The sequence below is a fragment of the Anastrepha obliqua genome, chromosome 3 (genome assembly GCF_027943255.1).
Source record: "Anastrepha obliqua isolate idAnaObli1 chromosome 3, idAnaObli1_1.0, whole genome shotgun sequence".
Lineage (NCBI taxonomy): Eukaryota > Metazoa > Arthropoda > Insecta > Diptera > Tephritidae > Anastrepha > Anastrepha obliqua.
In genome coordinates this window covers 87,521,505-87,535,986 of record NC_072894.1, presented here as the reverse complement: position 1 = coordinate 87,535,986, position 14,482 = coordinate 87,521,505, and the positions used below count along the sequence as shown (strand labels likewise).

At 35.0% G+C, this 14,482-nt stretch overlaps 2 protein-coding genes across 3 annotated transcripts in view; one reads left to right on the top strand and one right to left on the bottom strand.

Annotated features, from left to right (window-relative positions):
* The window catches only part of LOC129240356 (ribose-phosphate pyrophosphokinase 2), a 69,401-nt gene that overhangs the window by 2,293 nt on the left and 52,626 nt on the right, over positions 1-14,482 (bottom strand). For both annotated transcript variants that reach the window (XM_054876109.1, XM_054876110.1), the window contains 2 exons: positions 11,816-11,940; positions 2,251-2,449 (listed from right to left, as the gene is read on the bottom strand). In XM_054876109.1, the coding sequence (XP_054732084.1) occupies positions 2,251-2,449; positions 11,816-11,940 (324 nt within the window). The remainder of the gene's footprint in view (positions 1-2,250; positions 2,450-11,815; positions 11,941-14,482) is intronic.
* LOC129240357 (sperm flagellar protein 1) lies at positions 11,986-12,965 on the top strand. The gene has a single exon (XM_054876112.1). The coding sequence runs from the start codon at positions 12,095-12,097 to the stop codon at positions 12,809-12,811; it is 717 nt and encodes a 238-aa protein (XP_054732087.1). The 5' UTR covers positions 11,986-12,094; the 3' UTR covers positions 12,812-12,965.

The following is a 14,482-nucleotide window of genomic DNA, read 5'->3' as shown; positions in this document are numbered from 1 at the left end:
TTGGTGTGTAATGATGAGCCCAGGTTTCATCAACGGTGACAACTCGACGCAAAGATTACTTCCCGTCTTTCTTAAATTGCTTCATAAACTGCTTCGAAGTTAACAGCCGTATCCGCTTGTTGTTGCTTGTGAGCAACCGCAGCACCCATCGTGCCGACAATTTTTTCATAGCCAACTTATCATGTAAAATATTAATTGCCGTTCCGGTCGACACAGCTATGATCTCTGTTACTTTGCGTACTTTCGTTCATCGATCAGCGAGAATTATGTAGTGGACTTTTTGAACGATTTCCTCACTAACCATGTCTGCCGGTCGTCCTGGTCGCTCCTCATCAAAAACGGATGTTCGCCCACGTTTAAATATCTAACTGTGGTCATAGATTGCGACGCGTCCCAATTAGACAGCTTCCAACTTTGCTTTTATCTCCTCGAATTTTTTCCCATCCAAAAACATAAAGCGAATTACCGCACGATACTGCTATTTTTCCATCTTAGCGATAATCACGAAACATGTCTTGTCTTACTGGAATAGCTGCCAAATCCTAACTAACCTATCGATCAGTCTGAAATTTATTTTGCCGTTGCAGCACACGATGCTAACACCAACTCCCTCAGGAACGCATTCTGTCATTAAACACGGCTACTTATTGAACCGCTCTCGTATGTTAATTGCATTTTTGAGTTATTTAATTTTTTATTAGTATTAAGGCTTAGAAATGGAATGTCCAGGAGGCTAAAATAAACATTTCCGACACCTGCTCCTCTTTCTTTTTCATCGAGATCAAAAAGCTGGCGAAGCAGCCCGGGACATTTGCGACGTGTACGGAGAAGGTGTCATAGGCGTGTCTACAGCATAAAAATGGTTTGCAAAGATCAAAAATGGTGACTTTGACTTCGATGAAACGCCCCGCAGCCGAAGGCCTTCTGAATTCGATGAAGAACGTCTCAAGTCACTTTTGAAGGAGTTTGGCCGAGCTGCTTCTATTTGTGGCGTGTGCTTGTAACTGTTGTCTTTGTTGTTGCGTTTGTGAGAGCTACCACGCAACTGGCGGGATGAGGAATGTTTATTCAACCAATTGGAGTTCGGCATTGCTCATCCACGAAAGAAGAGTTGTACAGCTGATGACTTATTTGTTGTTTCTTTTGCCGAGAGCACAACATTAGAACTGCAGTTGGCACTTGTTAGTGGTTTTTGTGCTGGAGAGCGACGCTTTTCTTCGGGAGGAGAGCGCTCCACAGGCAAAATGCGTTCAATGTTTTCAATAATTGCTTCTTAATTGTTATTATTATTTTTCATATTTGTAAAGCCAAAGTTGAGCTAAAATAGCATGTCCGTCTTTTTTCAATACAATGTATAGGGTTTATCAGTAAGAGGGCTTCAACTTTTGAACTTTTTTGAATAAAACACAAACGGTTTGACTTTTTTAACTAATTTTTTTTTTTATTATCGAGTTTGAACATATACATTTAAGTATGAAATTCGATTTCTTTTGCATGACCACCGCGTGCACGTTTTACGAAGTCCAATCGTTGAACCCAATTTTCGACCACTCTTTTGCATAAATCGGCCGAAATTCCAGCAATTTCGCGTTCAATATTGGCTCTGAGCTCACAAATCGTCGCCGGCTTGTTACTGTAGACCAATGACTTCACATAACCCCAAAACGGGACGGCTTGTTAAATGGACCGTAAAATGGCCGTAATGCTCTTAAAGTAGCAGCAACAGAACGATTATTTTCATAAAAAATTTGCACGATTTGCAATCGTTGCTCAAGTGTGTAGCGTTCCATGATGAAATGTATACTAATGAAGTTTACAAATAACAAGCGAAAAATAAAAAATATTGCGTCGTTCGCCCTCCCTATCGGAAAAAAGTTGAAGCGCACCTATTGAACAACCCTATACATACATATTAAAACTTATTAATAAACTGCATGGAGATATATGTATACATACGTTAGCAGCTCTGATATAATGGAAAAGTTATGACCTATTGTATCACAATAAGCTTCTGCAAACTTCAGTATACCTTAATGAACGGTATTGAAAAGACCCGAATGAATATTAAATTAATAAGCTACTTTTTAGGGAAAGATGTTGCCAATTGCCATCAGCGAAAAAAGTGTAATAAAAAACAGAGTTGGTTCGCATTAATGCCTTTTATAGCCTTTGAGTTATTTCCAATAACTTATTTATAACTAATTAAATTTAAATAATATAACAGAAATATGCCACAGACATAAGACTTGCCTTGAGTGCGCCTGCCTCAACCAAACGGTCAGCAGCATGAACAATAGTACCACAAGTGTCCGCCATATCGTCTACCAAAATAGCAATTTTGTCTTTTACATCCCCAACAAGTACCATAGATGCAACTTCGTTAGCCTTTTTTCTTTCTTTATGGATAAGCGCAAATTCAACATTAAGCCGATCTGCAATGGATGTAACGCTGAAAAAAAGTACATTTTTATATATTACTTTAAAAACGTTCAATTCTAACTGACAATCTTAAACATATAAAATTTTAAGTTTGTAACAACAAATCATGCTACCAGCCCCAACTTCCGAGAAACAGCATTAACTTTATATTATATTATAGCCAGTAACTGCAAACAATTTTTCTAATTATGTATAAGTCCCTAAAGTCGGTAAGGTTGCTTACTATCATATAATATTTAGTCTTCGGTTCCAGATGACGCACTAAAAATTGTTCTAAATAATTATGTACATTCGTATTGCAAGCAGGGGTATAAGCGGTGAGTATTTAAAGATTAAACTTCTAAACCGGGCCCTCAAGACTAATCTTGCTGAGGACTGGAGCGATACCGTCATGTTCAGAGGAACTACAAGATGCTAGTTCGGAAGTCGAAAAGGGCTTATTTTAGGGAATTCTGCGCAGGTATTGAGTCTCTGAGTGTCACGGCGAAATTGGTTAGGATCCTGAAAAGGATCTAACCGCAATGTTGGGGTCACTTAGGAAATCTGATGGCTCTTTCACGGAGAAGCAAAGTGAGACACTCAGCTTGCTGATGGACTCTCACTTTCCAGGTATTCAGATAAGCATTGGCCGGCACCAGCCCTTAACTAAAGAGGCTGTTGTCAGAGTTGCTTCACCTTCTCGGCGTGAATGGTATCTTGCCAGATATGTAGTGAATGAAGCCGCCATTCCCCCGGACCAGATGGCCAGATGACCCGAAAAAACAAAAAACATAAGATTGAAAGAAACCTTGCAAAAATATAAATTTTCTCAAGCAATATATTTGAATTTCACTAGATTAACATAGTATGGCAGATGTCAAAACAATTCCTTGACAAACTGTGTGTAGATTCTAAAATTGGTAAAGCGGTGTATGGTATGCACACCATTAAACTATTTCATTTGTGAAACACATATGTACATACTAAATATCTTGATATTGTAAATATAACGAAACTGTATAAATGGATGTGCGAGTGAACAATATATGCATATATATATATGTATATAATTGGCGGGTACACCCTTTTTGGATGTTTGGCCGAGCTCCTCCTCCTATTTGTGGCGGGCGTCTTGATGTTGTTCCACAAATGGAGGGACCTACAGTTTCAAGCCGGCTCCGAACGGCAGATATTTTTATGAGGAGCTTTTCCATGGCATAAATACACTCGGAGGGTTGTCATTGTCTGTCGAGGGGCGACCGCTATTAGAAAAAACGTATTCTTAATTTTGGTGTTTCATCGAGATTCGAACCTACGTTCTCTCTGTGAATGCCGAATGGTAGTCACGCATCAACCCATTCGGCTACGGCGGCCGCCTGAACAATAGTTTCACTAAATAATGTTACTCTAGATGAAATAAAAAACATTGCGTTATAGAAATTTGGCGGAGAAATTAAAGTAGACGCTTCTATAGATTCTGTACTTCACCTCGAAGATATTGTGCACTATCCTTCCGAATTTTTAAATTCATTAAACCCAGCTGGAGTACCACCTAATACACTTAAACTTAAAAATGGCATTCGACCACCCGCATTTTGTAATGACATTCGAATGCTAATACAAAAATTGCATAGGAATGTTTTAGAATGTATTATATACAGTGTAGAACAGCGTTTATTCTACGTATACCTATGATTTCAACGGATGTGTCATAGAGAGCATAGGTACAATTTAAAAGAATATAATACACTTTAAATTGAGCCATATGGCTTTATAATATGACACTGTTTATAACGCGGTTAAGTTTTTTCATTTTATTCAGAAATATAATCCGATTTTCAATGCACCGAAATGTGTTTTTACGACTCGGATTTAAGAAACTGAATTCTTTCTTCAATTATTTCTGTGATTTTATCGTCATTATCGACATTTTGTTTAACATCAAAAACACCTGAACTGAATCGAAGAAACCAAAATTGCATGTAATTAGTAGTTACAATATCGACACCATTAACAATATGACCAGCCTGCTTGCATTTTCGCCTTTATCAAAGAAATACTGTAAAATGTATCACATTTTTTCTTTGTTGACTTTCATTGCTAACACCCTGTAACTCACAACTGAATGGAGCAAACAAAAAACAGGCAGTATTCGAAAATTTAATAATTTATTTTCGCCACAAAACAGTGTCAGTTTTTATTTGTTGCTTCGTTTAACGGTTATATGTGGGATTTTTGGTAGGCACGAATGTTAAAGTTCGCTGTATTTGTGCTGTGTGTTGTGAAGCAAGAGTCATGCTGCAAACAGTCACCGACGTAAACGCAGTTCCCAGTCAGCTGCTACGATCAAACTAATAAGAGCCCCATGTAAATGAAAAATTACTTCCCTTCCGTATCGTAGATTTTATTGCAGGATTTTTGAAAATTCCCGTAGAACCGTGTCAGCTGATTGCTCTCTCACACACAGTGTTGCCAACAGTACATTTCGAAATCAGTTACTAAATAAACTTGGAAAAATTTTAATTTTTGTTAAAATAACTTAAAAACAATGTTGAATAATGTTAATTATAGATAAATGAACTATTTGCATTTGTTGGTTTTTGGCTTTGGTTTATTATACAATTAAAAATCGTAACTGATAACGCGGATGTATGAAACAGGTGTAAGCAAAAATTTCAATGACAACATTGTCTACATTGTCTCGATACAACCAAACACAAACACATACAAACCGATGTATCTTTTCAAAAATGCAATTACTAATTAATACATTTACTTATCTAGGTATTTTTAAGTTTAATTCAATTTTAATTCACTATTTTCCAGCATCTGTGTTGACATCGGCCATCTTGAAAGACTTCAATATACTTCATTTTTACTTTCCACCTGCAGCACAGCGAGTTTGTGGATAGGTCGTTTCACTTTTCGGAACTTAGTGGCGGCGTCTGCGACACGAATTTTGCTGCCCTCTCCGGCAATAGTTGTGCTTATAATACCCACAACTGCGATGGCACGTTGTTTTCGTGGACGACGATGAGTTAGCTTGGTTGGACTGTTAGCGCCTTGTTCCTGAGTGGTGCCAGTGATCGTGAGTTCAATATCGCTTCTACCTCAACAAGAGGCGTTGCGATTCCTTCAGAGGTTAACAGCGGGTAGCGTGCGCCGCGCAACGACAGACATTTCGCCAACCTCATCGCTGCTTCTCACAGATTGCCCAAGTGGGACGCCCTTGCACCGACAAAGTTCGTCGCGTTGTCGCATATCCTGGCACCAATCGGTATCCAATGAATCTTTTGAGGCCAAAAATAAAATTATCAGCAGTTCTAGGTGAACTGCCCTTGAAGCAAAACCAACAGTTTCAAGGTTGATTGGGCCCGCAATAATCTTCCCCACATATTGTTAATAATGCAATTGCGTTCTTCTTCTTTTCAAGTACTTCTTGTTATTGTGGCCAATGCAGCCGAGTCTTCTAGGAGGAATTGTGGGCCACTAAACCATATTTAATTACTCAATTTGTCCACGTTACAATTCCGAGACACTTAGTCCGCTGGATTTTGTTTTGTGGTCATATGATGCCACGATATAATTTGGGTCCGCTGTTGGATTTCGGACACTATATTTGCGACGAAAGTCTGCAAGCCACTTGATCCGATGCCGCATTTTGATCCAATACAAAACTGTTGACTCAACATTGCCGAAATCCTCGTCCATAATTTGGCTCAAGAGCTCTAAGCAGCGTACATTTCGTACCACTAGCGGATTGGCTAAGAAAATATGTATATGCAGCTGCCGTACGCTCCGGATGAAGCGTCGAAAAACCATGAATTTGGGAGCTGGTACTCGACTCTGTTCGCAGCTCACTAAATAATTTTTGGAAACTCTTACTTTTCGATAAATGGATATGATTAAAAAACCACTTGCTAATTTTAGGCCTGCCCATTCTTCAATTGTATTTACTTTCTGTTATATCTGGATGGAGTTTGTTATACAGTCGGCTACTGTTATTACGTGAACGTCATTTTGAATGTCTTTTGCACCGAGTGGTGGTGGTAAATGTATCGCTTAGCATTTGCCGACACTGTGTAGAAAGAAATGGTACAGGTGCAGAGCCCGTCACGGTATTTAGTCGAAAAATTAGCAAATGCTCCGATGGATCCAGTCTCTACACTATCAGCTGAAAGTTCCTGTGGTCTTCGAGCGCTAAGATTTGGCTATTATTTGTGAAATCGGAAACGGTGAAGTATCGAAAGAAGCTGCTATTGAACGATCAGTCCGTCCGACAATCAACTTATCATTCAATCCAACTTGGGTTGATGTGCGACTTGAAGCAACAAAAATTACGCGTAACTTGGTAGTTATGCTGTGCGATCTTAGCACAAACTAATGCGGAATAAAATAGTGCTAAAATTCGAGCAAAGTCAAGGTATGTTTCAGCGTCTTTCTCTCTCATAAAGTCTTCTACATGGTAAAACCTGTGCGATTTCCCTTCTAATGGCAATTCCTGGAACTGTGCACGAAAAAACTTTTACAGGACTATATAGTACAATAATAAAAAGGACTGGAATTATTTTCGACAATTAAACCTACCATCAAAACACAACACGGAACTTGGGTAAAAACCAATAAAACAATACACTCGCTCCAATAGCTTCTTGCGCAATCTTTCAAAAGCGTTTGAAAAAAATATTCCCTACCAGATTAAACAAAATACTGACAGAAAAAAATATAATACCAAATCATCAATTTGGATTTATTCATTTATTTAGACGACAACATTCAACTGTGCAGCTAGTCTACAGAGTTGTAAACAATAAATTATATTAGATGATTTGGAAAAATAAAGGGCTACGCGTAGCTGTCTACTTAGATATTCAAACAGATTTTGACAGGGTGTGGCATAAAGGACTACTGAATAAGCTCAGTAAAATGTTACCACGGAATCATCTCACCATTCTCAATAGTTACCTGAAAAACCAAAATTTGTTTATAAAGTTTGAAGACGAATGTTTAAGCATGATGTAAATGGCAGCAAGTATACCTCAAGATAGTGCATTGGGACCTCTATTTTACCTGATATCACAGCAGATATACCGGTCTCAATAAAATAGAAAAAAAAAAAATAATAAAATAACACTGACATTCTTCAACAAGGAATAAATGACACTGTAACACCGCTCGATAAAAGGGGACTAGAAGTCAACAAAGATAAAGCGGTACAAGCAATATATACAAAGAGAAAGCCTAAGAAACATCAACTAAGAATAAAAAACAATGAAATAAATAAAAATAAATTGGAAATGATATACCTATAGAAAATAAACGAAATGAAATCAAAAACAAGTTCAGACAACTATACTGACTGTTAGCTAGAAATTCAAAACTAAGCCTTAAACACAAAGTTGTGATATCTAAATCAATAATCTCACCTATTTGGAAATATGGGAAAGAAATTTAGACCACTTCGAAAGAACCAACATCAAAATAATTCAAATAAAATCCTTCGAATAACAAACTTATGCTGGTATATATCAAACGACGTGATCTACAGCGTCCTCAATGTCGACACAATTAGAAACACAGCATCAAGCATATACCACAACTAACAAATCATCAAAATATGCACAAACTCCCACAATTGGAGAAAAAGTAAGAAAATGCGGATTAAAATGAATAACTCCAACAAAACTGGCAATATAAAAAAATTAATTATAACATTTAGAAAATAATACAGCCTAACATAAATTTAATTTAATCTGAAGCAAAATTGAATGTTTATCTAATATTAGTTAGAGAACAAAAAATTTCAATACTACTTTAAAAACAATTACTTATTGTTTAAATTTAACAGATTGTAATTTAAAAATGGAAATAAGAAAAATAAAAAATAAAAATATACTCCAGACACTGTATCGATTATAGATCGCAAGGACGACGCAGAACACCTTTGAATTTTCGACAAATGAACAAGTTTTGACACTGTCTTAAAAAATATCAGGCATTTATTGCCACAAACTTTTTTCAAACATGCCAACGCCTTTGGGTAATTCTCTTCCGAAATTTCTTTGGCACTTTAAATACTTGAAGTTCAACATCTTCTTACTTGGAGAAAGACTTGAAATAGTCGAGTTACAATTATAATTTGAGTTCGTTGCTCTAGCCTGTGGTTTATGTTAAAATGAAAAAGGATCTGGAAATTTGTCAGAAAATGATAAAGAATATCTGAGAATTGACCAGAACGGAAAAAGTAACGAATCATTGAGTATTAGCTCAAAGAAAAGTTTTAGTGTCGGTAAATTGTTAAAAATTTTACGAAAAATATCCAAAATGTTACCACTGAACTAACGAAACCGCAAATCTTGCTTGATTTTTTATATACATCATGAAAAAATCAAACATCCCACTGTACTTCTTACTTCAAAGGGAGTATATACATACATATAACAGTGTACGTACATACGGGTTGGTGTCGAAATTCTGTATGTACAAAATTCTGCTTTTTAAAATTCTGCTTTTTTAAAATTCTGCTTTTTTAAAATTCTGCTTTCTAAAACTCTGCTTTCAAAATTCTGTACTAAAATGTAATGTTAACAATGTTAAAGAGGTAATGTAATTATTTAATTTATTATTATTATTTTTTATTGCAATATTATTCGAGATATTAAATAAAAAATAATAATAATAATAATTTTTTCTTCAGTTTCGATAGAATCCACAGTATTTTTGCGTAGAACTCTTCTAAAAAAAAACGAACAGCTGCGAAGAATTATTAAGGGGGGAAGCTGGTCTAGAGCGCAAAAAATGGGCATATTTTATAAATTTATTTTGACTCAACAAAGGAATCAATCGAAAATCTGTGAAATAGGTTTAATAATATAGCTTTCATGGTACAAATGCAAAATTTTTCGTCTGAATTAATTTCAAAATGGCCGCTGTCCAGCTGTCCTAAGGCGCCTTTTTTTCTAGTGGGTCCATTGCCGAAGACGTAAACTACTTAATTTTTGTCCTGGATCAAAAAATAAAATTTTTTTAGTTTCTATATAACAACAGAGGATTTTTTCGATATTTTGTTTTTTCGCGAAATGGTGCACGTTTGAACAAAAAGTTACAATTTTCACTATAAAGAACGACATAAAATTGTTGATTAAAAAACAAAAACTATGTAATATAAATAAAAAATCCTACGTACGTCTCCGGAGAAAGGTATTTCGAATGTATTGTCAAAATTTCGTAAGAATCGGTAAAGATTTGTTCGAGTTATGTCTTCGGCCAGTTTAAAAAAAGTGATTTCGAGAGAAACGCGTTTAAAGTTGTAAGTAGCGTTCGGGGCATAGCTGCGAGGCACTGCCGTCGAATGAAAAATTTGGGCATTTAGACATTTTTGCTGGCATCCCTCATTTGGTATATTATTTCTAAGACCCTAAAGCACCTTTTAAGACAAAAAAAAATATTTCGATTTTTTCAAAATTCTAGACCAGCTTCCCCCCTTAAGAAAAGAAATGAATTAAGTCACACTACATATTTAAAAAGAATTCCAAAATATATTGTAATTGGCTAAACTAAAATATTGTTATCAGAATTTTAAAAAGCAGAATTTTTTGCAATTTACAGAATTTTGTCACCCAGAATTTTGTAATACAGAATAATGACACGCTCCCCGTACATACGTATGCATATGGGTGGTCTATTTGCATGCAGTGTGATGCACCGCAAAAGCGAAAAAACTTGCCAAATTAACGACAATTTATTGATGACGATTTACAAAAGTGTTCCGCCTGCTCAAATATTATACAGTTTTTCAGCGTTCATCATAATTATGTAAATTTAATTTAGTGCTGAAAAAGAGTTTGACACACTATCAATCGAGGACGAACTTATTGTCTGGAAATCCATTACGGCCCTTATAAAGAATTGTTTTGTGTGCATCATTCTGAAGATTGGAAAACTTATATGTATTTATAATATGCTCGCATACGAGTAAACGCCAACATGTCCTTAAAAATCCACGTTTTGCATCACATTAAAGATCATTTTGCTCTGCAAGTTCCCACGGAGATGGTTCACTATGATGCCCCTCCATTAGATCATAGCTATTTTGGAAAAAAACATCGAATAATTGCTCCCCGATTTTTGTTGGAACTTAATTGTCGAAAATTACCTTGTGCATAAAAAAGAAATCGTTATTTAAGGCTTTTTCCGCTGATTTGATAATTAAAATACTACGGCATACGAAATTTCCACCTAAAAGTGACAAAGACTCTTTTTTAAGAGTTTTCCAATTTTTTTCGAAAAAGACAACCAAATAAAAGCTTGATTTATAATTTTTGCAAATGGTGTCATACATCAATCATATTTGACACTTGGGAACTAGTAGACAGCTGCAGAATACAAACAGACAAGCAATGATCACGTATAGGTCCAAATCAAGATTTCCATCGCTCAGATTTTTTTGTTTTTATTTAATAAAAATACTAGTCAAAAATAAAATTGATGGATTGGAATTGAATTTCGATGAGCTTTCGATTCACCACTTCTTTGCTCACCAGATAGTATCGCTTGTCACAAACTGAAAAAATTGTATGTGAAAGCAACAAACCCCTTGCTTAGACGAGTGTTTCGAAATATATAGTATATAGCATAGATGTTAAATAATGATTAGATAATGCTAATGATTGCTAATTAGCCTTCTTTTGTGAAATTCTCTAATTCATTAAACAATTAGAATTAGTTCAACTAATTCCCATTAGATAATTGAAATTTTTATTCTAATGGTAAAACTAATTGCAATTAGTTGCCATTAGCAAAAAAAATTGGTTGACCTTTACAATTAGAAATCTAATTGACTTCTGCTAATGCAATTAGATATTCAATTAGTTAATTCTAATTCGAGCTAATTAAATATCTAATTGCATTAGCAGAAGTCAATTAGATTTCTAATTGTAAAGGTAAACCAATTTTTTTTGCTAATGGCAACTAATTGCAATTAGTTTTACCATTGGAATAAAAATTTCAATTATCTAATGGGAATTAGTTGAACTCATTCTAATTGTTTGATGAATTAGAGAATATAAACCAATTGCATCAATTGCTAATTCTAATTGGAACTTAACATGTATGGTATATAGTAGTACATACCATATTTAAGTAGGGATATTTTACTATTTATTACCAAATTTAATCGTCTATCTGTACTTATATATTTTTAGATGTCTTTCGTCTTACTTACTTTTTTTTGAACACAATAAATTTCTTTAAGCATTTTTTCTTTGCGAACTTTCAAAACAAAAATAATGCATTTTTGTAGTGTTCACTACTTGCGAGGTGGTTGGTGAATCGAAATCAGCTACAATAGCAGTGTGCTCTGGAAACATAATATAAGTATAATCTAGAGAAAGCTTACCGTTTTGCTCCTCCGGCATCTGGTGATACTATAATAGAATTCTTCCACTCGGGTATATTTTCTTTAATCCATTTTAAAACGGCCGGTTCTGCATACAGGTTGTCAACAGGAATATCGAAGAAACCCTAGGTACAAAAGATATATAAATAAAGTCACTTGTAATATAAATATTCATTAGAAAAGAAGGCATTTAAAATTTATTCAAAAATTCTTCAATTCTTAAAACCACATAAATATATTTTAAAAATTCAAAAAGGAAAGGAAAACATCACCATTAAAATGCCAAAACGATTAACCGATGAGCAACTTTCAGATCTTAAAAAGTGGCTAGCAGATCAACAAATCAATCCAAATAAATTGCATAGAGAGTTTTCTGATGCAGTCCCCGTTGCTAATTTATTAAAGAAATTGTGTCCCAAATTAATAGATTTGCATAATTATCCTCCGCGTAACAATACTCAACTAAAGCTGAATAATTGGGAGACGCTAAATTTTAAGGCTCTCGGAAAAATTGGTCTTCAACAAACTAAGAATATGCTGCACAAGTTAGCCAAAGGTATACCCGGAGCAATAGAATCGCTGCTTTATGATATAAAAATGAATGACCGCCTTTTAAAAAAAAATGATAAAAATGACGAACAAGAACAAGCCTGGTCGGAGAACGACGACATTATTGTAGTCAATGTTAATAAAAAGGTCGGAGATGCAATTGTCCAGGTTCCACAAAAAATGATTTTATATTCAGTTTACGAGCAATCTGTTCGAGACTTGCAGACAAAAGACTCTTATTTGAATGCCGCAAATCAAAAAATTGCTCATCTTGAAAACTTATTGAAACTTAAATCTGAGCGAATAGATGAACTTTGTGCTCAACTTGCTAAGGTCTCAATGCGTAGTTTGCTAAAGCAGCATAATTTAGAAAATTCTAATCCCAATTCGCCATCTAATTCAGATAATATTGAAAATGAAACAAATAACAAGAGTTTTAATTTTTAGCGTGTTTCAAAATTACAATTCTCAGAAATAAAGACATCAAAATTAAGGTGCACGTATAAAATATAAAAACATGCATACTTATGCACATATATCCTTACGAGTGTAGTTGTTACAATATATTTTACATCAAATTTATTAGATTAAAATGATAAGATAAAGAAACAAAACAAATACTTTTCTTATGAAGTGAAAATGGGAGTTATCAGAAAAGTGCTTACATATACACCTCCCGAGGAAATTTTTCACATCAACATATGATAATAGTTTTTGTAATAAGCTTTAAAACAGCATATCAAAAATCTTACAATTCTTCTAACTTTTGTATAAAATTTAAAAGATGGATTTATATCATGAAGCAATAATTAAAGGTGATGTAAGTAGCCTAATTTTCACCCTGTGTTAGCCATCTTGAAGCTACTTAATAAATCCGTGTTGTCCTCTTGGAAAAGCTACTTTTTATTTCAGAGCAAATTCTAAAGAAAAAGTACTCAAAAGCGTAGAAATTAAAATTTTTGCTGAAAAAGTTAGCAGGCAATATTGTTTTGCCTATTCCATTTTGCTTAGACTTTCGCATCTTTCAATTCTATTGAAAGTTCTGTGAAAATTACATTGATTAATAGCTACTACATAGCCACATTTAGGTAAGTCTTTTGTTGCAGATTATCAATCTGATTTTTTGTTAATAACTGCTTAAAATTTATATACACAGGTGTGGAAAAATTTGTACACAACGCAAAATTAATACTTCGTTGCTCCACCTTTTTGCTTTTCAACAGCTTGTAGCCGGCTTGGCATCGATTCCACTAACTTTTTGCAAACATCAGGGCTTATTTTATTCCATTCTTCCTGCAGAGCAATTTTCAAGAGTTGAATTGATGTACACTGCCTTTCCTGCATCCGGCGACCTAATTCATCCCACAAATGCTCAGTGGCATTTAGGTCGGGACTTTGTGCAGGGGTTTTTATTACCTTTGGACAGTTATATAACAACCAGCTCTTGACGTCATATAATGAGGAATGTTTGGGATCGTTGTCCTAGTAGAATTGAAAACTACTTTCGATGCCTAGTTTTCTCACGCTTTCTTTCAAATTTTGTTTCAAAATTGTTAAATAAACGTGTTTATTCATTATTCCATCAATGAAATGCAATTTTCCAACTCCTGACGCCGCCATGCATCCCCAAACCATTACAGATCCACCACCGTGTTTAACCGTTTTTCTTAAATTTTTGCCTTCCAGCTCCTTGTTCGGTTTGCGCCACACTTTACCCCTTCCATCACATCCAAATAAATTAAATTTACTTTCGTCAGTAAATAATACCTAAAGAATGAATATTAAAATCATGAAATTGTTATTTTTTCCCCCACTTACAGTGCTCCAAAAATCGAAATCCTTAGCTATATATTGGCGAGCAAAAACAAGCCGGTCATTTTGGTTTTTCTTGCTTATTAGGGGCTTCTTCCGCGCAACTCGGCCGTGAAAATCATTTTTTCGAAGAAGTCTTCTTATTGTTTCGGGATTTACCTCCACCCCAGAAGCTTCTTTAACCAGCGCAGTTAATTTTGGAGCAGAAATGAATGGATTTTTCTTCACTTCCCTTAGCACTTTGGACGGGTTCAACGATGCTTATTTGCAATGAAACCATTTTCATTGTATCTAGCAATAATATCG

Coding starts and splice junctions, on each gene's coding strand:
- LOC129240357 (XM_054876112.1), top strand. CDS start 12,095: ATGCCAAAACGATTAACCGATGAGCAACTTTCAGATCTTAAAAAGTGG.